The sequence below is a fragment of the Benincasa hispida genome, unplaced genomic scaffold, assembly GCF_027475165.1.
Source record: "Benincasa hispida cultivar pf3 unplaced genomic scaffold, pf3_genome.v1.1 HicScf1848, whole genome shotgun sequence".
NCBI classification, from domain to species: Eukaryota; Viridiplantae; Streptophyta; class Magnoliopsida; order Cucurbitales; family Cucurbitaceae; genus Benincasa; species Benincasa hispida.
In genome coordinates, this window is record NW_028326240.1 from 272,196 (window position 1) to 298,200 (window position 26,005).

Below are 26,005 nucleotides of genomic sequence, written 5' to 3' on the forward strand. Positions count from 1 at the left end.
TTGATTATGTGTCGAACTTAATTGTGATGCAATGAATTAATGGTATGCGATCAAGTTAAGTTTATGCGTTAAACTCAAAAGAGAGCTAATTATATTGACCAAGGGACCTTTCCTTATTTCAGGGTAGACGTAAATAAGAGAGGCCTACAGACCCCTTTGATATGTAGCTTAAGACAGTGAGTGACTAGTTTTCAAAATATTTTCTAAGTGTTTTAAAGAAGTCACTTATTGGGCTTCTCCCGTTCACCTTTTTTAATGTTTTCCTCACCAGGTAACAGTTGACGTCCCGAGGTCTAGCAGTTCTGCCAGTCAATCACTTCTCAGAACCTCAGTAAATTTGAGTTTAGGTGGTCCACTATGTCTGATTTAAATCCTAATTTTATCTGCACATGTCATGAGAGATAGGGTAGAACTTGTGTCGAACTGATGTTGCAATTAGGCTTTTATTTTCTGAAACTACTAAGTATGTTGAAGTTGATATTATAATTAACAGTAATTTGTATGGTTTGAGCTGTTGTTGAGATTATATGTTAAGTTCTAGAGAATTATAAACTACTAATCAAGTTTAATAGGTGTTAAGGATACAGGTTCACAGGAGTATGTTGGGCAGTTGATGTCACAAGAGGGAAGGTAACTACAGTCTTCACGTCTTTTCTCGGATTAAGAGGGTAATCTGGGAAGGGGTGTGAAAGTTAGTCACCTAATTCTCTATCCCTTTCCTATCTTTAATTTCCAAGTCAAATTCTTGTAATAGCAGTAGCCAACGAATGAGTCTAGGCTTTAGCGTCCTTCTTATCCATCAAGAACTTAATGGCAGAATGGTCAGTATGAATGGTTGTAGACGCACTAACCAGATATGCTAAAAAATTTTCAATTACAAACACCAGTACTAACATTTCTTTTTTTATGGTTGTATAATGTTCTCGTGAAACGTTAAGCATCTTGGACGCATAGGAGATAGGGTGTATAAGATTTCTCTTCTTCTTACTGAACATTGCTCTAACTGCTACATCGCTAGCATCATATATTAAAATGAAAGGTTGTGTCCAATCAGGAGCCACCAATATAGTTGTTATTAATGCGTACCTTAGAGTTTCAAATGCAGGTTGGCAGTTTTCATCGAATACATAAGATCTATTATGTTATAACAATGCGCTCAATGGACGTGCGCTTTGGGAAAAACCTTTGACAAATCTCCGGTAGAAACCTACATGGCCTAAAAGCTTCTCAGGGCCTTGACATTTGTAGGGCAGGCAACTTTGCAATCACTCTCTAGCATTTGATCAATGAAAGGGAGTGAAAAATGGTCCTTCTTGGTTAATGCATTCAATTTCTTGTAGTCCATGCAAACATGCCATCCAGTAACAGTTCTGGATGGAATTAGCTCATTGTTGCTATTAATGACCACAGTCATGCTGCCTTCTTTGGCAGCGTTGCATTGGGCTTACCCAGCTACTATCAGAAATGGGGTAGATAACCCTTGAGTCAAGCCTTTTGATGATTTCTTTCTTCACTACCTTCTTCATAAGAGGATTGAGTCTGTGTCGGGGCTCAATTGATCATGTTTTTCCTTCTTCTAATCTGACCTTGTGCATATAGTATGATGAGTTGATCCTTCTGATATCAGCCAGTGTCTAACCTATTGCGTGCGTATGCTTCTCTAGTATCTGCAATAAAATTTTTTCATTAGTAGGAGAAAGTTTAGATGAAATTATAATAGGTAAAGTATTGTTGTTGCCAAGAAAAACCTATTTAAGATTGTCTGAAAGAGGTTTAAATTCAAGTATTGGTGGCTCCTCCAAAGATGGGAGCATTGGCTTTGATTGCCACTCATCCAGACATAGTGGCTCAAATTTCCTTGTGCCCTCACTCAACGCATGGACCTTACATCCTTGATCCACTTCTTAGTTCTCCTCTTCCTCAAGTAGTTCAACTGATTCAATGAACTAACAAGATTTTGCATCATCGGGGAACTTCAATGTGTTTAACACAATGAATTTTACTTCCTAATCATCTACACGCTTGGTTAGTTCCCCTTTATGTACATCAATCAAGACTTTGTCGATAGCTAAAAATGGGCATCCAAGAATGATTGGGATGTCTCTATCAACTTCATAGTCCAGAACAATAAAGTCTACCAGAAAAATAAACTTGTCAACCTTTACTAATGCATCTTTGATCTTCCCCTCAGGGTATATGATGGATCTTTCAGCAAGCTGTAGTGTTATCGTGGTAGGCATTACTTCACCAATCCCAAACTTTTTGAAAATTGAGAGGGGCATCAAGTTGATACTAGCTTCCAAGTCACATAACACATGACCCACATATATTCCTCTAATCAAGCATGGGACTGTAAAGCTGCCTAGGTCTCCTTGCTTCTCAGAAATATTTTGTTGATCAGTGTGTTACACTCCTGAGTCAATGCCACAGATTCAAACTCGTTGATCTTCCTTTTCTTTGATAAAATATCCTTCAGAAACTTCACATAACTCAACATTTGTTCTAACTTTTCAATGAAAGGAATGTTAATGTAGCTGCTTAAGACATCGAGGAAGTGTTTGAACTAGTTTTCATCATTCTTCTATAGGCATCAGGGGAAGGTGCATTCAGACGCACATCAGGTACCCCTGCATTGGACGTGCTTGGTTAAGAATGACTAATAGAGCCAAATGCTCTTTTTGATTCAACTCTTTCAGGTGTCGTAGTTGCTTAAGGTGTTTGTACAGGTGTGTCTGCAGGCGTTGAAGAATATTGTTTATCTTTTCTTGGGTATTTTCTCCTTTCTTCCATTAGTGGTCTACCACTGTGCAATGTCACTGATTGAAATTGCTCCTTTCCATTGTTCTGTCTAGGTGCTTCGGTGTTGCTGGGAAAGGAGCCATGTGGCTGGCTCTTCAGCTCACTTGCAATTTATCCAACTTGCATCTCCAAATTTCTGAATGATGATGCTTGGCTATTCAATAACGCATCATTTGGGCTATGTACTTTTTCAACAAGTTCTTAAGCGGAGAAGACGAACTCAACTCATTGCCTAATTGGTTGAATGACCGATGCTGTGGTGGCTATTGCATGGGCTGGAAGCAAGGCAATGGTCCTTGCTTGTGTTGCTGATGCATTCCAGTCTGATCTTAATTCTGTTGGTGACCACCCCAAGAAAAGTTCAAATGGTTTTTCCATCCAAGGTTATATATATTGGAATATGGGTTGTTCTTCACAAAACAAACTGATTGTGAATTTTAGGGGTAATTATTATAGGCACGCGCTCTCTGCAACCACATAGCTTATCATGGGTTGCCCGAATGCGTCGATTTGATGCACGCTCTGCGTCTAGTCTGCATTGTTCATTGTTAAGTTCTTCAGCAAGTTTTTCATTGTAGCCATCTGTATTGAAAGATTAGTTACTACGTTAGTGTCGATCACATTCTGTTGTCGCCTTTTATTGTCTGTTCTGAAATCATATGTATTGTTAACCCACTTTATCTGAAATCTCTTTAGCTTCATTGTAGGATTTGTCTATAAGGCTGCCTACGACGGCTGCATCTGTTGCCATCTAAGATGATCTATTCAATCCTTCATAGAAAGTATCCATCTATGGTTAGTGCAGTTTTTTACCAACCTTTTGAATCTTTCCCACACGTTCTTGAGTGTCTCAGAGTCTCTTTGCTCAAATTTCATAATCCCCCGACACCTCCTTGCGTTGACTGTGGGAGGGAAGTATTTTTGCATGAACTTCTTTACCAGCTTGTCCCACGTCGTTATCTCACTAGGCTCCAAGGAGCTTGCCCATTGCTTGGCGTCGTTTTTGAGAGAATAAGGGAACAAAGATAGTCTAATTGCTTCTGACTCGATTCCAGGAATCACGAATGGATTATAGGTCTCCAGGAAGCATATCATATGAGCGTGTGGGTCTTCGTCGCAGGCACCACCAAATTGTCTTGCGGTCTGTAACATTTATAGCATGATAGATTTCATTTCAAATCGGGTCCCGTCAAGCGTTGGATAAATGATCCAGGGCGAAAAGTCAGACAACACGGGCGATACATATTCACGCATCAGACGCATGTTGTTGTTTACCATGGGATTCGATTTGCGGCAACATTGGTTAGTTGTTGAGCCAAATTTTGGTTATCTTTGTTGTTTTTCATTTGTTGTTGTGTTAACCTTCAACGTTTATTTAACATGTTTCTCTGTCTGAAGGTCCTCTCTATCTATAGGTCGTATTTGAGTTCCAGAGCTCTCGCTCAGTTCATAAAACATTTACAAGTCTAGGATTAACTTGTAATACACCTTCAATTGAAAGTCCTACAAAAAGATACAATGACAAAATTTAAATTAGCTACATTGCTAGAATCCCCAGCTACAATGCCAAAAACTTATTGTATTTGCTCTGGTTGTGTGCTTTTAAAGATGTTTGATAGTGAGAATGAATGATCTATCTCTTGGTAACAATATGATGATATACGTTGGACAGATGATAGATTTATATCCAAGCACACTTTGCCAGTTTTATACAAGTTTTCTTAAGCTAGACACAAGTATATATCTCACATAAGTGTTCTAGTAAGCCTAGGGTCGAACGTGGAGAATCTAGTGTAGACTAATGCAAGATGGTCTACTGATCTATTGTAATAGTTTACTAATTAGTCTATATGTGTTGGTTATGTCCACTAAACTACTTAGCACGCTTCCAAGAGGAAGTAGGAGTTTAGATAGAGGGGAAGAGGGTACGTGGATGAATGGATCATGCATTAAGGGGTATGTATTGATTTCTTAGTTAAAATAACAAGCCCATGCGAGCACAGTGGTAGTGAAATACAATTCCATGATTTACCTAAAGGATTCTTTTGCATGAGTTTATCATATATATACAATTTCATGCATTTCTCTTTTATTACTAATGCGTTTACATCACTTTAATCCTAATTATTCCAACTTTGAGAGAGCAATAACTTGTATTTCTACAAGTTACCAAAAGGCAAACGACATGAAAGATTGAGTACCGTCTTCAGAGATCAAATTCAATTTTGTCTATCTATTTTAGAATTGTGTCAAATTTATCTAAGGATTGGAAATGGAGTTTGAGTTTGTAATTTTTGGAAACAATGAAACTATAAACAAATAAGAAAATCCAAGAGTTAAAGTGTTATAGGGTGTTGATTTGATTACATACTTCATTAAGCTATTATTAGTGCATTCATGAAATTTTACATAAACATCATGCTTAAGTCTAGAAACTTAAATCAAGATCACTTTACATAAAAACAACTCATTCTTATGCAACTTAAATGATACCTACTTCCTTGGAACTGAATTAAGATGCATGGCATTAAGCATTGTCGTCATCAACAACTTTTACCATTAACGTATTATTTGCATGAGAGATTAAATAGAAATCCAATGTTATAGATCCGATTAAACATGCAATATATCGAATTGAACATTTGATCTAATATTCATTGAAAGTCAATCAATAGAAATCAAGCACAATAACAATGAAAAGCATAATGTTCAACAATACCTATGAAAACACTAAATACTAACCTAAATTCGTCAACCCCCTAAAAACTAAAGAGTTTAGTCATTCATAGCTTTCAAACACACATTCACATACAAATTTGCAAGCATACAAGGCAAAGAGATTAAAAATAATGAGAAAACTCTACCATTGAAGCGTTTTTCCATTGTTGGAATCCATCAATCTCCTCTTGATTAGCACCTTGGGAACTCGAACGGTCTCCAAAATCTTCTCACACTTTCTACTCTCTTTTGAAGCTAAAACACACTTTAGGGCTCTGGAATTTTGTGGTTTGAACAGTTGATCAACCCTCTAATTCATAGAAAATTGGATGCTTGCTCCCCAAAAACTTTCCAAAATTAACATTTTTTTTTTCAAATTAGGAAAACTGTGCCAATTTCTTTAATGTTGTAATGCAACACCATAGCATTGCGTGCTGCGCACAGCCTTGCAACAACACCTTTTAGGAAGAAGCGCAAAAGGCAGCGCCAACCTAGCACCACGACACGGTCCTTTTTTTTGGCTTTTTGAGTTTTTTTTTGTTAAATTTTTCTTGAAGATATGGCTTGCTTTAGTTCTTTGGCTTCCAATACTCGTTTTCTTGATAATTCATTGAAAATTGCTAGCAAACACATCAAATCTAATAAAAATTACTTTAAATAAGAAGCAAAGAAAGAACTTTTCAAGTGTTTTTCAATCATCTACATATAGAAGCAAATAAATCATTGAGCCATCATCAGTTTTGTTGTGATCTACACAACAATCATAGAGACTTTGGTTGTACTCTAGTTGAATCATATAGCTGTCAAATGACTTGCATCACTGCCTTGGAGATTGTTTTATATATACAAGGACTTCTTCAACTTGCAAACATAATCCTCTTTGCATGGACAATGAAACCCATCTAGCTGGGTCATATAAATCTCTTCTTCTAGTTCTCCATGTAAGAGAGCTGTCTTCACATCTAGTTGCTCATGTTTTAAATTCTGACATGCCACCATAGTTAGTAACACTGTGATAGAAGTATATCTAACTACTAGTGAGAGAATCTCATTCTAATCAACTCATCCTTTCTGTGTTAGCTCTCTAGCAACAATCCAAGCTTTATATTTAATACCCTTTGTAGGAGAGATTCCTTCCTTTTTTTTTGAGGAACATTTACAAGTGAAAATTTTCTCTCTTTGGGCCATTTGACAAATGATCAATTGAAAATGCTTTGACTAAATTGAAAACCTTTTGGAAGAAAAACCTTCAGTCTAGTGCAAGTGCATACTATCGATAAGTGCTAAAAAGATTGGAATAATTCCAAGTCGTCTCCCAAGAAAATTTTTGTAATAGTTTCTCAACAAAAATTTTCTTCAAAATTGCAACTCTAGTGATAGTAGAAAATTGATTAAGATATTTGGTAAGAACTTAAGTCAACAAACAATGATGAAAAAATAGGGTTTCAAATATGTTCATGCTCATTTTTTAAAGTAAATGTAGTCTAATATGAAACTTGTAATTTAGTTGAAATTCAATGTATTGGTGAACCAAAAATTCAATACCTATTCGACTTTCTAAGAAGTATCTTTAGGAGACTAAGCCATTAAACTTATATTTCTATGGCTCATGTGAACATAGGCAATTAAAAAAACAAACTCATGATTCTAAAGGTTTTGTCCTATATCTAGGGTAAAAAACAAAGTCCTATTTATAGGCCCTTTTCCTAAATCATTTATAGAAACCAAATTTTACCTAATCCTATCGGTATTAGATTCAATTTTAGCTAACCTGGATGATCAGTCTAGACTAATAATGTTGTATTGAAAAATCAGTAAAAGCGAATCGATTTATGAATTGAGCTAAATAATCTATTTTACATGTTAAGCTTTTGCCACTTTCTTTAGGATATTCACATATCTGAATCCTAAAGAAAAACTTAGCTCATGATTAAAGAAATAAATGATAAAAATTGAGATGAATAATATTTCATAGTAACCTAAATAAAAGAGAATAGAATCTACTTGAGAAAATAATTATCCACATGATCAAGAGAAAAATTCAACTTGAAGAACTTAACAAACTAAAGAAACTAAAAATTCAACTACTAAAGTATGTGAAATAAAAGACACATAGTGTAACGTCCCGCTTTTTTTTAGTAATAATGTAATTTCAGTAATTTTAATTATTTGAGGACATTTTTGAAATTTTGGACTTGAAGTGTAATTGTAGGAATTTAATTGTTGACGTTGAAATTATTAAATTTGGAAGTTAATGGTGGGAATTAATTTCATTTTTGGAAAATAAAGTGGAATAAGGAAAAAAATAAAATAAATTAATTTTATTTCCTTTTTAAGTTTTAAGTTTTATTATTATTATTATTATTATTATTATTATTATTATTATTTTATAAAAATAATTTTCCCTTTTCCTTCTTCCTCACGTTTCCCGAGCCACCATACCCCCCCTCGAGCTCTTATTTTCCTCCTCGCGCCGCCGCTTCGCCCGACCATTCAGCCACCCCAGTCGGTCGTGCCTCCAATCACGCTACTGAGGACCTTGCCCAGCGCCGCTCGTGGAGTCATCCACGCCATTGTGTATGCACCGCTCTTCCAGACGAAGCCTACCTTCGTGCGTCACCGATCGATCCCCCCGCCGTCCAGCATCAGCCTCACACCTGTGTCCGCCTCTGTGCTCAGAAGTCCACATTATGCAGCCGCCGCTCAATCTGTTGTGAGGCTTACCAAATCTCAAGTTTTGGTTTTTTTGATTAAAGTTTGGATATTTTTCTAGAAATTAATAAATGCCCATCAAGTTCATGGTCTAAAATCTTTTGGGTCTTATTTTAAGGTTGGAATTACAGTGTTCGGGAAGAATTTAGGTGATGACCATTGGTATTAAAATCTGTTATATGAAAGATTTTAGAGACTGAAATTTTTGGAACGATTGTTGATCAAGGTTCATTTTGGATAAGTTGTGTTAGTAGTGCTAAAATTGGGCTGAAAGTTGAAATTGATTATTGATTCATATTCTAGTACCTAAGTCAGTTGGAAAGCTAGAAAGGAGTTTGTTTGCTTAGGTTAATTTTAGACTCAATTTTGAGTAAGTAATCTTACTACTGGAACTGCCCACGGACAAAACGATGCATGATAGACTGATAGTATAGTATAACCGATGTATGTTCTTGTATGAGGACCTGGAAGATTTATTTGCTAGCATGAGATGATATTTGATTCCATGAAGTTGTATTTGATCTGGGGATATTGAGGCATATATGTATGTTGTAGAGCCATGATGTTGAGGTGTATATGTATGTCATAGAATTATATTGTGATAATTATGATGTTGAGACTATGATAGTGATTTTTCTTATTAGTTAGATGCCCACTAGATATTGTGTTTCCTTCGGCATTCACCAGATTTTGTTTCCTTCGAGATTCACAAGATTGTGTTTCCTTCGGGATTCACCAAATGTGTTTCATTCGGCATTCACCAGATTGTGTTTTCTTCCAGACTCACCAGATTGTACTTCCTTCGGGATTCACCAGATATTGTGTTTCCTTCGGGATTCACCAGAGGTAGTGGACATACTTAACTACAGTAGGATACAAATCGGTTTTTCATGTATGTATGTGTGCCATAAGGACTAGAGCAATTTATATGTTCCACCAGAGGTAGGCATCTAGAGGACATAGATGCCTAGCCTGACCCCAGTAGTGGGGTTACTTACTGAGTGTTTTATACTCATCCTTTCTCATGTTGTTGTTTCAGGTAAAGGTAGAGAGGCACTGACGATTGACAAACGGAATTCGTGATCGAGCCACTGGGACCAGTTTTATGCTTCTGCTCATGAGATTTAAATTTCTTTTCATGTTTTTCTTAACTTTCAGTTTTGATATTTGAAACTTATTGTTAAAAATTGTTTTCAGACTTATTTATTAACATTTACAATTTATGGGTACCCTATTGTTTTTATATTTGAATTTAATGAAGGGCTTTTGAACTTACCTTATTTATTTAACATTTATTTCACCATAAAAAAGGCGTCGTTTTAAGTTCCATGCATGCATGTATTTAGTAACGGCCTAGCTTGAGTTCTAGGGAGTCGAGTTGTTATAGTTGGTATTAGAGCCCATGTTTTGGGTTCTGTAGACTAACTTACTACGTAAGTCTAGGTAGTCCCTGTGGCCTAGTAATGGATTCCTCGTCATTGCCTGGTATGTCCTACTAATGAAGTTTTCAGTGCATATATGAGATTAGTGATGTAATGTTTTAATAGCATGATTTTTGAGAAAGATCTAGAGGTAGATAGCTAATTTATGAGTTTATGACAGGACATGACACCTAAACCTAGAACAAGAAAGACCGTTAGAGAAGGGGTACAGGAAGAGGGAGTTAAGAGTAGCCAGACTGTCCTGACAACTCGAAATCCACCTATGGCCCAAGTCGATGAGAAGGCAATGGAAGCCAGAATTAGTGAAGATGTTGCATCCTCCCTAATGGGAAAACTACAAGAACTGATCTGTAACACGATGGCAGGACAGACTACCCAAAACCAGGCTCAGGAGGAACCGGTGCCACCCAAACAGTTACAGCAAACCCGACCGCAAGATAAAGACATGTAGGGCCTGTCTCTTGAGGCTAAACACCTGAGGGAATTAAAGAAGTTTGACCCTCGCTCCTTTGATGGATCTTTGGGGGACCCCACCAAATCAGAGATGTGGTTGTCATCTATCGAGATGATTTTTTGTTTTATGAGGTGCCCAGAAGAGCACAAGCTCCAATGTGCAGTTTTCATGTTGACTGGCAACGCAGAAATCTGGTGGCGTTCAGTAGAGAAAATGATTGATACTGGTGGGAAACTTGCAACCTAGGAGAAGTTCAAGGAACATTTCTATGAGAAGTATTTTTCGGCCAACACCCGGTACAACAAACAGACAAAATTCTTGAACTTGAAACAGGGGGTTATGTCGGTGGAGAAGTATGAGCAGGAATTTGATAAGTTGTCCCACTTTGCTCCTGAACTAGTAGTCACTTAGGCAACGAGGACAGAGAGATTCATTCAAGGTTTGAAGAGCAGACTGCGAGGTTTGGTACATGCCTTGGACCTCAAGACATATGCTGAGGCACTACGGGCCACCGTGAGGATTGATGTAGACTCCCAGGCGGGAGAAGAGTATAGGAGGTCACTCGGGGTTAGGACCTCTGCAGGTCAGAAAAGGAAGGCTGAGCCCAGGGCTCTTGAGCATCAGCAGAGGAATTAGAACACAGTGAATGCTCCACGTAACTGAGGACAGCATGGCTCCCAGGTTGTGACTATTAAGGAGGATAGGCCGATATGTACTACTTGTGGTAGGCGACACTGGGGACGATGCCAAGCCGGCTCTGGGGTTTTTTTTAATGTGGCCAGAAGGGGCATATGTCTGAGAAATGCCCAAAGAGGAACGCGTCGAAACTCAAAGGCCAACCTGTAAGCTCGTTTTAAGGAGGCTCGAGTCTTCAGCAGCAGCAGGGTAGAGTGTTTTCTACCACTCAGTGTGAGGCCGAGAAGTCAGGCACACTGGTGACAGGTACGCTTCCCATTTTGGGGCACCATGCTTTAGTTTTATTTGACTCTGGCTTTTCACACTCGTTTATATCTTCTGTATTTGTAAGGCATGCCATGTTAGAGTCAGAACCTTTGCCCTTTGCACTGTCTATTTCCACTTCATCAGGAGAGATCATGTTAGCCACAAAAAGAATAAAAACATGTCAAGTAGAGATAGAAAATCACGCATTAGATGTGACATTGATAATTTTAGATATGCGTGATTTTGATGTGATATTGAGCATGGATTGGTTAGCTACTAATCATGTCAGCATAGATTGCTCCCATAAGGAGGTAATCTTTAACCCCCTTACAAGAGCCAGTTTTAAGTTTAAAGGGGTTGGAACTGTGGTTCTACCAAAAGTTATTTCAGCATTAAAGGCCAGTAGACTATTTGACCAAGGAGCCTGGGGCTTTATGGCCAGTGTGGTTGACACTAGAAAGGCTGAAGTCACCTTGACTTCAGAGCTAGTAGTGAGAGATTTTCCAGACGTTTTTCTAGAGGATCTTCCTAGACTGCCTCCACAGTGGGAGATAGATTTTGCTATTGAGTTGGAGCTCGGCACAACCCCTATTTAGAAGGCTCCATACAGGATGGCACCAGCAGAGTTGAGGGAATTGAAGGTCCAATTGCAGGAGTCGTTGGATAAGGGTTTCATACGCCCTAGCGTGTTACCATGGGGTACACATGTTTTGTTTGTAAAAAAGAAGGATGGATCGTTACGTCTGTGCATTGATTACAGAGAGCTGAACAAGGTGACCGTCAAGAACAAGTATCCCCTCCCCAAGATCGATGACTTGTTCGACCAGTTGCAGGGAGCTACGGTATTCTAAAAGATTGATCTCCGGTCAGGATACCATCTGCTGAAAATAAAGGACAGTGACATACCCAAGACATCTTTTCATTCGAGGTATGAGCATTATGAGTTTATAGTGATGTCGTTCGGCCTAACGAATGCCCCAGCAGTGTTCATGGATCTAATGAATATGGTGTTCAAGAAATTCCTCGACACCTTTATGATTGTTTTTATTGATGACATCTTGGTTTATTCCAAGACAGAGGCTAAACATGAGAAGCATTTGCGGAAAGTTTTGGGGACGTTGAGGGCCAATAAGTTGTATGCTAAGTTTTCTAAATGTGAGTTTTGGTTGAGGCAAATGTCCTTTCTAGGCATGTAGTATCGAAGGAATGTGTCTCTGTGGATCTTGCAAAGATTGAGGCAGTTACGAGTTGGGCTCGTCCAACCACAGTCAGTGAGGTGCGCAGTTTCTTGGGGTTAGCCAGCTACTATAGATGATTTGTGAAGGACTTCTCTAACATCGCCGCCCCATTGACTCAGTTGACCTGGAAGGGAGCCCCTTTCGTTTGGAATGAGGCTTATGAGAACAGTTTCTAAGATCTCAAGCAGAGATTGTTTCAGCCCTAGTTCTTATAGTACCAGATGGATCAGATGGTTTTGTCATTTACAGTGATGCATCCAAGAAGGGGTTGGGATGCGTACTGATGCGGCAGGGCAAAGTAGTTGCTTACGCTTCACATCAGCTAAAGAACATGGACAAAATTATCCCACACACGACTTGGAATTAGCAGCAGTGGTTTTCGCTCTCAAGATCTGGAGACACTACTTATATGGAGAGAAGATACAGATCTTCACCGACCACAAGAGTTTAAAGTACTTTTTCACTCAAAAGGAGTTGAACATGAGGCAAAGAAGGTGGCTAGAGCTGGTGAAGGATTATGACTGCGAAATTTTGTACCACCCAGGGAAGGTGAATGTAGTGGCAAATGCCCTAAGCAGAAAGGTGGCTCATTTAGCGGCCCTCATTACTAGACAGACTCATTTGTCCAATGAGCTAGAGCGAGTTGAAATTGTAGTGGCAGTAGGAAGGTCATGGCATAGTTAGCGCAGTTTTCAATGCGACCGAGTCTAAGGCAGAGAATTATTGATGCGTAACGTTGTGACTCTTATCTGGAGGAGAGAGTTCGTAGGGTGGAGTCAGGCTAGGATGGTGAATTCTTGATATCAGATATACAAGAATTTGCACCATCCTAGCCTGACTCCAACCCTACGAAACTCTCTCCTCCAGATAAGGGTCACAATGTTACGCATCAATAATTCTCTGCCTTAGACTTGGTCGCACTGACAACTGCGCTAACTGTGTCGTGACCTTCCCCGTCGCCACTGCAATTTCTGCCTGCTCTAGCTCCTTGCACAAATGAATCTATCTAGTAATGAGGGCTACTGAATGAGCCACCTTTCTACTTAGGGCATCTGCCACTACATTCGCCTTTCCTAGCTGGTACAAAATTTCGTAGTCATAATCCTTCACCAGCTCTAACCACCTTCTTTGCTTCATGTTCAACTCCTTTTGAGTCAAAAAGTACTTTAAACTCTTGTGGTCGGTGCAGATCTGTATCTTCTATCCAGTGCCTCCAGATCTTGAGAGCGAAAACCACTGTTGCTAATTCCAAGTCGTGTGTGGGATAATTTTGTTCATGCTTCTTTAACTGACGTGAAGCGTAAACAACTACTCTGCCCTGCTGCATCAGTACGCATCCCAACCCCTTCTTGGACGCGTTGCTGTAAATAACAAAACTACCTGATCCATCTGGTACTATAAGAACTGGGGGCTGAAACCAACCTCTGCTTGAGATCTTGGAAACTGTTCTCACAAGCCTCATTCCAAACAAAAGCTGCTCCCTTTCGAGTCAACTGAGTCAATGGGGCGCTATTCGAGAGAAGTCCTTTACAAATCGTATATAGTAGCCTGCTAACCCCAAGAAACTGTGCACCTCACTGACTGTGGTTGGATGATCCCAACTCATAACTACCTCAATCTTTGTAGGATCCACGGAGACATCTTTCTTCGATACTACATGCCTTAGAAAGGACACATGCCCCAACCAAAATTCACATTTAGAAAACTTAGCATATAGCTTATTGGCCCTCAATGTCTCCAAAACTTTCCGCAAATGCTCCTTATGTTCGGCCTCTGTCTTAGAATAAACCAAGATGTCATCAATAAAAACAATCACGAAGGTATCAAGAAATTCCTTGAACACCCTATTCATCATATCCATGAACACTGCTGGGGCATTCGTTAGACCGAACGACATCACTATGAACTCATAATGCCCATACCTCGAATGAAAATCTGTCTTGGGTATGTCACTGTCCTTTATCTTCAGCTGATGGTATCCTGACTGGAGACCAATCTTTGAGAACACCGTAGCTCCCTGCAACCGGTCGAAAAAGTCATCAATCCTAGGGAGGGGGTACTTATTCTTGACGGTCACCTTGTTCAGCTCTCTGTAATCAATGCACAGACGTAACGTTCCATCCTTCTTTTTCACAAACAAAACGAGTGCACCTCATGGTGACACACTAGGGCGTATGAACCCTTGTCCAACAACTCCTGCAATTAGACCTTCAGTTCCCTCAACTTTACTGGTGCCATCCTGTATGGAGCCTTCGAAATAAGGGCTGTGCCTGGCTCCAACTCAATAGCAAAATCTATCTCCCACTGCGAGGGCAGTCCGGGAAGATCCTCTGGAAAAACGTCTGGAAAATCTCTTACTACTGGCTCTGAAGTCAAGGTGACTTCAGCCTCTCTAGTGTCAACCACACTAGCCATAAAGCCCTAGGGTCCTTGGTCAAACAGTCTATTGCCCTTTAATGCTGAAATCACTTTAGGTAGGACCACGATCCCAACCCCTTTAAACTTAAATCTGGCTCCTGTAGAGGGTTAAAGATGACCTCCTTACTGGAGCAATCTATGCTGGCATGATTAGTAGCTAACCAATCCATGCCCAATATCACATCAAAATCTCGCATATCTAAAATTATCAAGGTCACATCTAATGCATGAATTACTATCTCTACTTGACATGCTTTTATCTTTTTTGTAGCTAACATGATCTCTCCTAATGGAGTAGAAATAGATAGTGCAAAGGGAAAAGGTTCTGACTCTAACATGGTATGCCTTCCAAATACGGAAGATATAAACAAGTGCGAAGAGCTAGAGAAACAAAACTAAAGCATGGTTCCCCAAAATGGGAAGCGTACCTGTCACCATTGTGCCTAACTTCTTGGCCTCACGCCGAGTGGTAGAAAACACCCTACTCTGCTGCAGCTGACGACTTGGGCCTCCCAGAAACGAGCTTACAGGCTGGCCCCTGTGTTCGGGTACGTTCCTTCTTGGGCATTTCTCTGACATATGCCCCTTCTAACCACATCAAAAACAAACCTAGAGCCGGCTAGGCAAAGTCCCCAGCGTCGCCTACCACAAGTAGTACATATCGGCCTATCCACCTTCACAGTCACAGCTTGGGAGCCCTGCTGTCCCCACTGACGTGGAGCATTCACTGCATTCTAGTTCCTCTGCTGATGCTTAGGAGCCCTGGGCTTAGCCTTCCTTTTTTGACCTACAGAGGTCCCAACCCCGAGCGACCTCCTGTACTCTTCTCCCGCCTGGGAGTCGGTATCAATCCTCATGGTGGCCCACAGTGCCGCAACATACGTCTTGAGATCCAAGGCATGTACCATACCTCGCAGTCCACTTCTCAAACCCTGGATGAATCTCTCTGTCCTCGCTACCTCGATGGCTACTAGTTTAGAAGCAAAGTGGGGCAACTTATCAAATTCCTGCTCATACTCCTCCACCGACATAACTCCCTGTCTCAAGTTCAAGAATTCTGCCCACTTGTTATACCGGGTGTTGGCCAAAAAATACTTCTCATAGAAACGCTCCTTGAACTACTCCCAGGTTGCAAGTTCTCCACCAGTATTAATCATTTTCTCTGCTGAATGCCACCAGATTTATGCGTTGCCAGTCAACATGAAAACTATACATTGGAGCTTGTGCTCTTTCGGGCACCTCATAAAACGAAAAATCATCTCGATAGATGACAACCACATATCTACTTTGATAGGGTCCCCAGAAGATCCATCAAAGGAGTAAGGGTCAAACTTCCCGAAATCCCTCAAATATTTAGCTTCAAGAGACAGGTCCTACATGTCTCTATTCTGCGGTCGAGTCTGCTATAACTGCTCAGATGGCATTGGTTCCTCCTGAGCCTAGTTCTGGGTAGTCTATCCAGCCATCGTGTTACGGATCAGCTCCTGTAGTTTTTCCATTAGGGAGGATGCAACAGCTTCACTAATTCTGGCTTCCATTGCCTTCTCATCGACTTGGGTCATAGGTGGATTCGAAGCTGTCGGGACAGTTTGGCTACTCTCAACTTCTTCTTCTTGCACCCCTCCTCTAACAGTCTTTCTTGCTCTAGAGTTGGGTGTCATGTCATGTCATGAACTCATAAATTAGCTATCTACCTCTGGATCTTTCTCAGAAATCATGCTACTCAAAACATTACATCACTAATCTCATATATGCACTAAAAACTTTCATTAGTATGATATACCTGGCAATGACGAGGAATCCATTAATCCATTACTGGGTGGTGACTTGAAATTTGATGATGCGATGATATGCGATACTACTTCTAGGTATGCATTATTAATGAAATGCTTGTAGTATGCTATGCGTTTTCACAAGTTTCATTGCGTTGAAACCAAGTATAATTCCACCGCAAGTTTCTCGGAGTGATCCGAGGTCGAACACAGGGATTGTGTAGTTAATGTGTTACGTTTGTGATATATGTGACCGGGTGTTTTTCAATTAATAAAAAGTGTGTGTGTACAGGTATTTAAAATTGCGGTAAAGTAAAATATGCGGTAAAGTAAAGTTGCGGTAATATAATAAAATGCGATAAAAGTAAACCTAAGCTAATATGATACAAGATACAGGATACTGATACATGATACTGAGATTGAAACTGACTGTGAAGATTATACAAAGGGTCGTGTTATGCGGTGGCAAGTCTTTATGTATGAAACAGAGATAGAAAGGGTAATTAATACAAATATCGCAAGTTCATTAATTGTGTTAAAGGTATAACTACGGTTTCGCTTTCCTTTGGCGTACATCTCTCAGTGATCGGCCGTGTTCCCACATCTCTATGGTGAAACAGGGATGAACGTAATGAACGCAAGCCTGCTTCCATCTCTGGAATACTTCTAGCTTTAGTTAACGCATTCTTCTAACCTTCTCTCGACAGGCAGAATGGCATCTTCACTTCTGCTCTCATAGGTGAAGATGTCGTCTAGCATGCTTTAGCTAAACATATTTATTTCTTTCGCACAGATTAATTTATTTGTTTAATTCATTCTAATTACCAAGGGATTAAGAAAACATCATGGAGAAAGTGATTAATGGAGGAACGGAAATAGACAGAAAGATGGAGATGAAAATGATCATGACATTCAATACTAATATTTAGCGTCTGATACATGGTGTGAATAATAGAGATTAAGAAGATGAATACAATTGATGATAAGAGATAGAAACAAATACAAAAAAGTGCCAACGTCTTGACACAGATCTGGACGGTGGATTTGCTTGCCGGCGAATGGAGTGAATGGAAGGAAGAGCTTCCCTCTCAGGCTTGCTCGTCCGATAGGAGTGACCTTGGTATAGAGCTTCACGGCGGGGATTGAAAGGATTTGCCCTGAGACTCACCTCTCAGCCTTGTCTCTTAAATCTTCCTAGATCTTCTCCGATCAGCACTCAGACCAGTCTCTCTCTCAATATACAAATATCAAATATGCCTGTATCAAGTATATCTTCTCATAAAATTCCAGAGGCTATTTATAGGCTCAGTTTTGACTCTTTGCAGTGTGGACACCCACTTTATTGTTATGGAAATTCTGGAAATGGTGAAGTGAATATTCCTTCTGTTACGCGATCAATCCCGTCAGAAATGCACAACGGTCATCTGTACATATGTCTGGATCCTCCACAATTGCATTGCTCTTTTGCATCTTCGATCGTTTGCCCGCATGCGGTGTTGTTTTTTATTACCGCATGCGGTTGAAGTTGCGTTAATCGCTTAGCTCTTGATCGATTGTCGCATGCGTCGTCATTGCATTGATCGTCTATTCATTCCTGAATGATGGGCGCAATGCGATGTAGATGCGTTGTTCTTTTTCTCTTGAGCCATGAACGCATGCGGTGACTTGATTTCCTACAAAACAGACTTGAAATATTCTTTTCTACCATCACAATGGTGTCAGTGGGTGTATTGATGACAATTTATAATTCTCGCATTTCTTAGCTAATTTCTCTACAATTGACGCAACTTTCCTTTCTTTTGGCCGCAATATCTAAATAAAGCAGTATAAATAACTTGTATTTCTACAAGTTATCACACCCCCAAATTTAGATATATGCTTGTCCTCAAGCATATCTTCTACTAAAGCAACAATGCTCAATTCCTATCCTAAATTTTTGCATCAATTGCTCCGAATGCTCCACCTAGGCACATTACTTAACAACGCAATTTCCTTCCATCCTTGCTAATTCCTAACAAAGCCCTACTTTATTCTTCTATACTAAAAATTTCTACTCAAAAATGCTTTTCTAGTTTTAAAAAGAATGTTTAACTCTTCTTATCAAAACAACTTGATGCATCTGGATGTGGTGGTCAAATTTTGCGTCATTTATTAGAGACTGTTGATCATGGTTACACCCTTTGTTTTGGCTTGTTCCCATGGGTGTCATGCGAAAATCCAACTACGGTTGTGTGCCAATCTCAACTTTAACTCATGAGTTTCAGAGGAGTTGTCTCTTGTTTTCTTTTATTTTTCTTTTTGCATTTCTCTCTTTTCATATTGCGTTGTTCTTGGAAACCCACCTTCGTTTTGGCTTGCTCCCACAGGTGTCATGTGAACATCCAACTACGAGCAGGCTCCTTTCACAACTTAACTCTTATCAGGTTGGGAATGTTTTTGAGGTTTCCCTTGTGTTGATATTGGAGTTTATATGAAAAATTATTATTATTATTATTAGTTTTTAAATAATGAGTGCATTTTTCTTAATGACCGCATACTCTTGATCTCATCTGCTCAGACCTTCCCCACCCCCAAACTTAGAGATGCGCATGGTCCTCATTGCGTTGTTTGGATAGAATAGACAAACACTAAGACAAAATTTCAAAAAGAAGGTTTGAGCAAAATTTTGAAGGATAAAAGATAAAGTATTGCTAAGCTACGAATTAACTAAGTGTGTGTTAGAAAATACAAAGTGTGAGAAATGTTTTTAAGTGTGTGCATATTATACATCATGGCAACACAATGAATAACACAAAATAAAAGATTAAGAATATCGCAAAGTTGACAAAGGATGATAAAGAAGAGGCACAGGCATATGGATAGAATTGTTACTTAATTGTATTAAAAATTAACTAAGTATACAAGTAATTACAAATAACACAATACAAAAATTGTTGCCTGTACAAAGAATCAAAGAATTTAGATAAGCATAGAAAAATAATGAATTAAATAAAATTAACAGAATGGCCGCAAAAATAAATGTAAAGATTATTGAGGAGCAGAAGGTTTTGGGGAAGGGTTCGGATATGGTACTTGAGGAGCTTCTGCAAAAATCAAATGCTGCCTGAGATGCGGAGGAACCATGGGTCCATGAAGATATGCTATCAGAAAATTAAAGTACTCATGTCTGCGCTCCGCTATCTGTCTTTGGTGTAGGTGAATCGTATAAGTGTTGCGCTGAATATTGATCAACACCTGCCTTGTCATGGCAGCACTGCGTTGTAAATTGTCGACTCGCTCAATTACCGCATCCATTCTCTAGCCAAAGAAGGCTTGTTGCTGAGAGAAGAGCTCTTACTATTGAGAGAAGAGTTATTGTTGCTGAGTAAGAAGGGACTGCATATCTGCTAACTCAGCAGCTAAGGAAGCAATGGTAGGTTGTGCCTGCAATGCCTCGCCATCTACATTTTGGGGTTAGGCAGAAGTGCCTTCACCCAAATCGTGTGGGTCATCAACATGCGGCGGTGGAAGGGGAAGTTGTGATGATGATGCTGAAGGTGATGATGGGGCTGCTAGATATGCGGTTGGAGAATATGGGGGAAATAAAAGATTGGTACAGTGCTCGAGAAGGGAAGAAGAAGGTTATGCGGGAGGGCTTGGAGGGCGAATTATTAAGGGTAAAGGGTCCAAAGGTTATGGATCTTGTGTTGTCGATATCCAACTTCTTAAAGATTGATAATGGCATTAGATTTATGCTCGCCCCTAAATCGCACAGCACGTTCTCGACCTTCTTCCCTCCTATTGAGCAGGGAAATGTAAAACTCCTAGGATCCTTCATTTTGGTGGGGATATTGTTTTGAAACAGTGCACTACATTCATTTGTTAACGCAACTATTTCATTCTCCCCAATCTCTCTTTTGTTAACTAGTATATCCTTGAGAAATTTTACATAGCTCGGCATCTGTTCCAAAGCTTCTATTAAGGGAATATTGATGTGTAATTGTCAGAGAACATCCAGGAACCTCTGAAATTGCTTACTATCATCTTTCTTCTTCAACCTGGACAGGAAAGGTGGAGGATCCTGTCGTACTTCTTGTTTAGTTGGCTGTTCGTTGAGGTCCTGTTCTTGCTGTGTTTCATTAGCTGAAGGTTGCGTTGATTTAGAATTCAAGTCTTGAGGAGCTTCATCTTTTGTAGGTATACTTACTTTTGGACGTGTAATTTTTCCACTACTGGTTGATTGGTCATCATCGACAATTAGATCCACTGGTCTTATTGTTGAATCTGGTATTGGTGGCATTGGGGTTGTTGTTTTACCACTCCTTAATGTCACTGCATGACATTGCTCTTTACCTCGTGGCCCAGATGCTCCTGAACTGCTAGGCAGCATACCAAGCGCATTATTTTTCAACTCAATCGCAAATTGTTCAATCTGCTTTTCCAAACCTCTAAGGGAGGCAACTTGCGATTGTCTAATTGCCTTGCTTTTTTCGATATAATGCTTCAATGAAGTCTCTAGAGACTACGTACTACAAGAGGTATCATATAAGAACGGTTGGTTGTAGGGTGGTATACTTTGAGAGTTACCTGGGCTACAGTCTGGATTAATGAAGACCGGAGGGCTACCTCGATCCCCTTGATAACTATTCTAATGGAAACTATGGCTCCTCTGGTTGTGATTCCTGTCTCAACTTAAAGTTAGGTGATCCCACCAACCAGGGTTGTAGATGTTGCCAAACGATTCATTGTAGACAGAATATACGAGTTGTTAATTCTAGAGGCAGACTTCTACTGGATGTCCCTCCACATTGAACACAATTCATTACGGCCACGTGCATCAACGCATTAACTTGCGCTGAACCCCGAGAGAGATTTCTCTGTTGATTAGCCATTGTCTGAAGGAGCGAGGTCATCATGGTCATCTGATCTACCAGTGTGCTCATTGTATTAGTTGACACATCAGCACTTTATACTCTTTCTTGCTCTAGACCACTTTCCTCAAACCTAGCATCAATCCACTCATCAGAATGTCGCGAGATGCGATCGAATGTGCTCTTGGCTTCCGTATATGATCTGTCTATTAATCCTCCTTCTGCGGAAGCATTAGCAATTGCTTGTGTTGATTGATCTAAGCCATTGTAAAAAGCCTCCATCAAAATGCTATTGGGAATCCCGATATGTGGACAACTCTTCACTAACTGTTTGAAATGCACCCAGGCGGTGCTTAAAGTTTCATAACCCTTTTGCTCAAAATAACACATCCCTTCGTCTCCTTACGTTGATGGCTGGAGGGAAGAATCTGTTCATGAACCTGTCAACCAACTGTTCCGCGTTAATCTCATCTGGCTCTAATGACTGAGCCCACCTCTTTGCTTCGTCCCACAGTGTGTATGGGAAAAGATATAATCTAAGTCCTTCTTGAGTCACACCAGGCATGGAGAATGCGCTGCATATGTCTACAAAGCTCGTCAAATGAGCATGCGGGTCTTCTCCTTGTAATCCTCTGAATTGCCCCACATTCTGAATCATCTACAGCATAATTGGTCTTAACTCAAAGCTTACATTCTCCTCAACCATGGGTTTTGAAATTCCTAGTGAGAAGTTATAAAAATCCGACGCCGCATAGTTCCTCATAGGAATGTTGCAGTTAGCAGCAAAAAATATGGAGTCTTGGGCTGGCCAATTTTCCCTTTGATTCTCTACGGTTGCCTCGTTATTATTAGCCATGCTTCTTTACTAGTTAATTCAACCCTAATGTGCTTCCGCGCGAATAATACACCTGATCTCTGGGTTCGCTTAGAATATCTGGATCACTCCAGAGCTCATAAGTCGTCAGACTGCTCTTCAGCGATAAACAACCAGTACAAAGAGATCTGTCCTGCAAAATATCACAAACATATTCAACACTAACCATTACCAATCCCCGGCAAAGGCGCCATAAACTTGGTCACTTGAAATTTGATGATGCGATGATATGCAATACTACTTCTAGATGTATGCATTGTTAATGAAATGCTTGTAGTATGCTATGCGTTGTCACAAGTTTCCTTGCATTGAAACCAAGTATAATTCCACCGCAAGTTTCTCGAAGTGATCCGAGGACGAACACAAGGATTACGTAGTTAATGTGTTACGTTTGTGATATATGTGACCGGGTGTTTTTCAATTAATAAAAAGTGTGTGTGTACAGGTATTTAAAATTGCGGTAAAGTAAAGTATATGGTAAAGTAAAGTTGCAGTAATACAATAAAATGCGATAAAAGTAAACTTAAGCTAATATGATACAAGATACAAGATACTGATACATGATACTGAGATTGAGACTGACTGTGAAGATTATACAAAGGGTCGTGTTATGCGGTGGCAAGTCTTTATGTATGAAACAGAGATAGAAAGGGTAATTAATATAAACATCGCAAGTTCATTAATTGCGTTAAAGATTTAACTACGGTTCTGCTTTCCTTTGGCATACACCTCTCGGTGATCAGCCGTGTTCCCACATCTCTATGGTGAAACAGGGATGAATGTAATGAACGCAAGCCTGCTTCCATCTCTGGAAGTACATCTCGCTTTAGTTAATGCATTCTTCTAACCTTTTCTTGACAAGCAGAATGGCATCTTCACTTCTGCTCTCACAGGTGAAGATGTCGTCTAGCATGCTTTAGCTAAACATATTTATTTCTTTAGCACAGATTAATTTACTTGTTTAATTCATTCTAATTACCAAGGGATTAAAAAAACATCATGGAGAAAGCTATTAATGGAGGAACGGAAATAGACAGAAAGATGGAGATGAAAATGATCATGACATTCAATACTAATATTTAGCGTCTGATACATGGTGTGAATGATAGAGATTAAGAAGATGAATACAATTGATGATAAGAGATAGAAACAAATACAGAAAGGTGCCAACGTCTTGACATAGATCTGGACGGTGGATTTGTTTGTCGGCGAACGGAGTGAATGGAAGGAAGAGCTTCCCTCTCAGGCTTGCTCGTCCGATAGGAGTGACCTTGGTACAGAGTTTCACGGCGGGGATTGAAAGGATTTGTCCTGAGACTCACCTCTCGAACTTGTCTCTTAAATCTTCCTAAATCTTCTCCGATCAGCACTCAAACCAGTCTCTCTCTCAATATACAAATATCAAATATGCCCGTATCAAGTATATCTTCTCATAGAATTCCAGAGGCTATTTATAGGCTCAGTTTTGACTCTCTGTAGAGTGGACCCCACTTTATTGTTATGGAAATTCCGGAAATGGTGGAGTGAATAGTCCTTCTGTTACGCGATCAATCCCATCAGAAATGCACAACAGTCATCTGTACATGTGTCTAGATCCTCCATAATTGCGTTGCTATTTTGCATCTTCGATAGTTTGCCCGCATGCGGTGTTGTTTTTTATTACCGCATGCAGTTGAAGTTGCGTTAATCGCTTAGCTCTTGATCGATTGTCGCATGCACCATCATTGCATTGATCGTCTATTCATTCCTGAATGATGGGCGCAATGTGACGTAGATGCGTTGCTTTTTTTCTTTTGAGCCATGAACACATGCGGTGACTTGATTTCCTACAAAACAGACTTGAAATATTCTTTTCTACCATCGCAATGGTGTCAGTGGGTGTATTGACGACAATTTATAATTCTCGCATTTCTTAGCTAATTTCTCTACAATTAATGAAACTTTCCTTTCTTTTGGCCGCAATATCTAAATAAAGCAGTATAAATAACTTGTATTTCTACAAGTTATCACTGGGCCACAGGGACTACCTAGACTTACATAGTAAGTTAGTCTACAGAACCCAAAACATGGACTCTGATACCAACTGTAATGACCCGACCCCTTAGGACTCAAGTTAGGTCGTTACTAAATACATGCATGCATGGAACTTAAAACGACACCCTTTTATGGTGAAATAAATGCTAAATAAATAGGTTAAGTTCAAAAGTTCTTCATTAAATTCAAATATATATAAAAAAAAAAAAAAAGAAAAAAAAAACAACAACAACAACAGGATACCCATAAATCATAAATGATAATAAATAAGTCTAAAAAAATTCTTAATAGTAAGTTTCAAACTTCAAAACTTAAATTAAAAAAAATATATGAAAAGAAATCTAAATCTCATGAGCATAAGCATAAAACTGGTTCTAGTGGCTCGATCACGAATTTCATTTGTCAATTGTAGGTGCATCTTTACCTTTAACTGAAACAGCAACATGAGAAAGGATGAGTATAAAATACTCAGTAAGTAACCCCACTACTGGGGTCAGGCTAGGCATCTATGTCCTCTAGATGCCTACCTCTGGTGGAACATAGAAACTGCTCTAGTTCTCATGGATATATACATACATGAAAAACTGATTTCTATCCTACTGTAGTTAAGTATGCCCACTACCTCTAGTAAGTCCCGTAGGACCCACAACCTCTGGTGAATCCTGAAGGAAACACAACTCCTGGTGAATCCCAAAGAAAACACAACCCCTGGTGAATCCCGAAGAAAACACAACCCCTAGTGAATTCTGAAGGATACACAATCTCTGGTGAATCCCGAAGAAAACACAATATGTGGTGAATCCTGAAGGAAACAAAATATCTAGTGAATCCCGAAGGAAACACAATATCTGGTGAATCCCGAAGGAAACACAATATCTAATGGCCATATAACTAATCAGTAAAGACAGTATCACAGTCTCAACATTACAATTATCACGATATGGTTTTATAACATACATATACACCTCAACATCATGGCTATATAATATGCATATATGTCTCAATATCCTCATATCAAATACAACCTCAGTGAATCAAGTATCATCTCTTACTAGCATGAGAGTATCTATGTGCACAAATAAATCTTTTAGATTCTCTTACAAAAACATATATCGGTCATACTATACTATCCGTCTATCATGTTATCGTTCTGCCATAATATTCATCTATCATGCTAGCATATATCTAGTGTCTAGCCCATGGGCAGTTCCAGTAGTAAGATTACTTACTCAAATCGTAAGTCCAAATATTTCCCTCCAAGCAACCACTCGATAATGAAACTCAAATTAAACCTATAACATAAACCCAACATTTAATTCACACTAAGGCCCAATTCCACCCATCAATTCATACCATCAACCCCAAAAATGATTTACCTAAAGTGTGGCTTGATCAACGGTCACTTCCAGACTTTGGCTCCAAAATCTCCACTAAAATCCACAAAGAAAAGCAACCTCTAATTCTGATGGACAGCGACTTTAAACCTTCAAAAAATAATAGTTAAATAATTACTTAATCCAACCATTACTGGTGTCCGAAGATCAACCTCAAGAACCATAAATGTTACCAAATTTCTTGTTGGACACGAACTCGAACCTGCTGAATAGCACGTTGCGCACTCCAAACTACTCCAATCTTGGATCTAAATTCCAAATATAATAGGTATCAACCAAAAAGTAAATCCAAAATTTAATGCAACCAAGAACCTTCAAAACTCAACTGATCTTACCCAAAACTTACCAACACTTACCG

General features: G+C 39.4%; 1 protein-coding gene and 1 long non-coding RNA gene across 2 annotated transcripts; one reads left to right on the forward strand and one right to left on the reverse strand.

The window, feature by feature from the left end:
* The first annotated feature begins 10,927 nt into the window (after positions 1 to 10,927).
* Positions 10,928 to 11,663, forward strand: LOC150030497 (uncharacterized). The gene is made up of 2 exons (XM_090309614.1): positions 10,928 to 11,010; positions 11,153 to 11,663. The coding sequence occupies exons 1-2, from the start codon at positions 10,928 to 10,930 to the stop codon at positions 11,661 to 11,663; spliced, it is 594 nt and encodes a 197-aa protein (XP_090165740.1).
* A 12,964-nt stretch (positions 11,664 to 24,627) lies between these two features.
* LOC150030498 (uncharacterized) lies at positions 24,628 to 25,902 on the reverse strand. Its single transcript, XR_016526830.1, has 3 exons — positions 25,821 to 25,902; positions 25,630 to 25,737; positions 24,628 to 25,545 (listed from the first exon to the last, which is right to left on the reverse strand). It is a non-coding gene; the product is annotated as an uncharacterized LOC150030498 (long non-coding RNA).
* Positions 25,903 to 26,005: the final 103 nt, after the last annotated feature.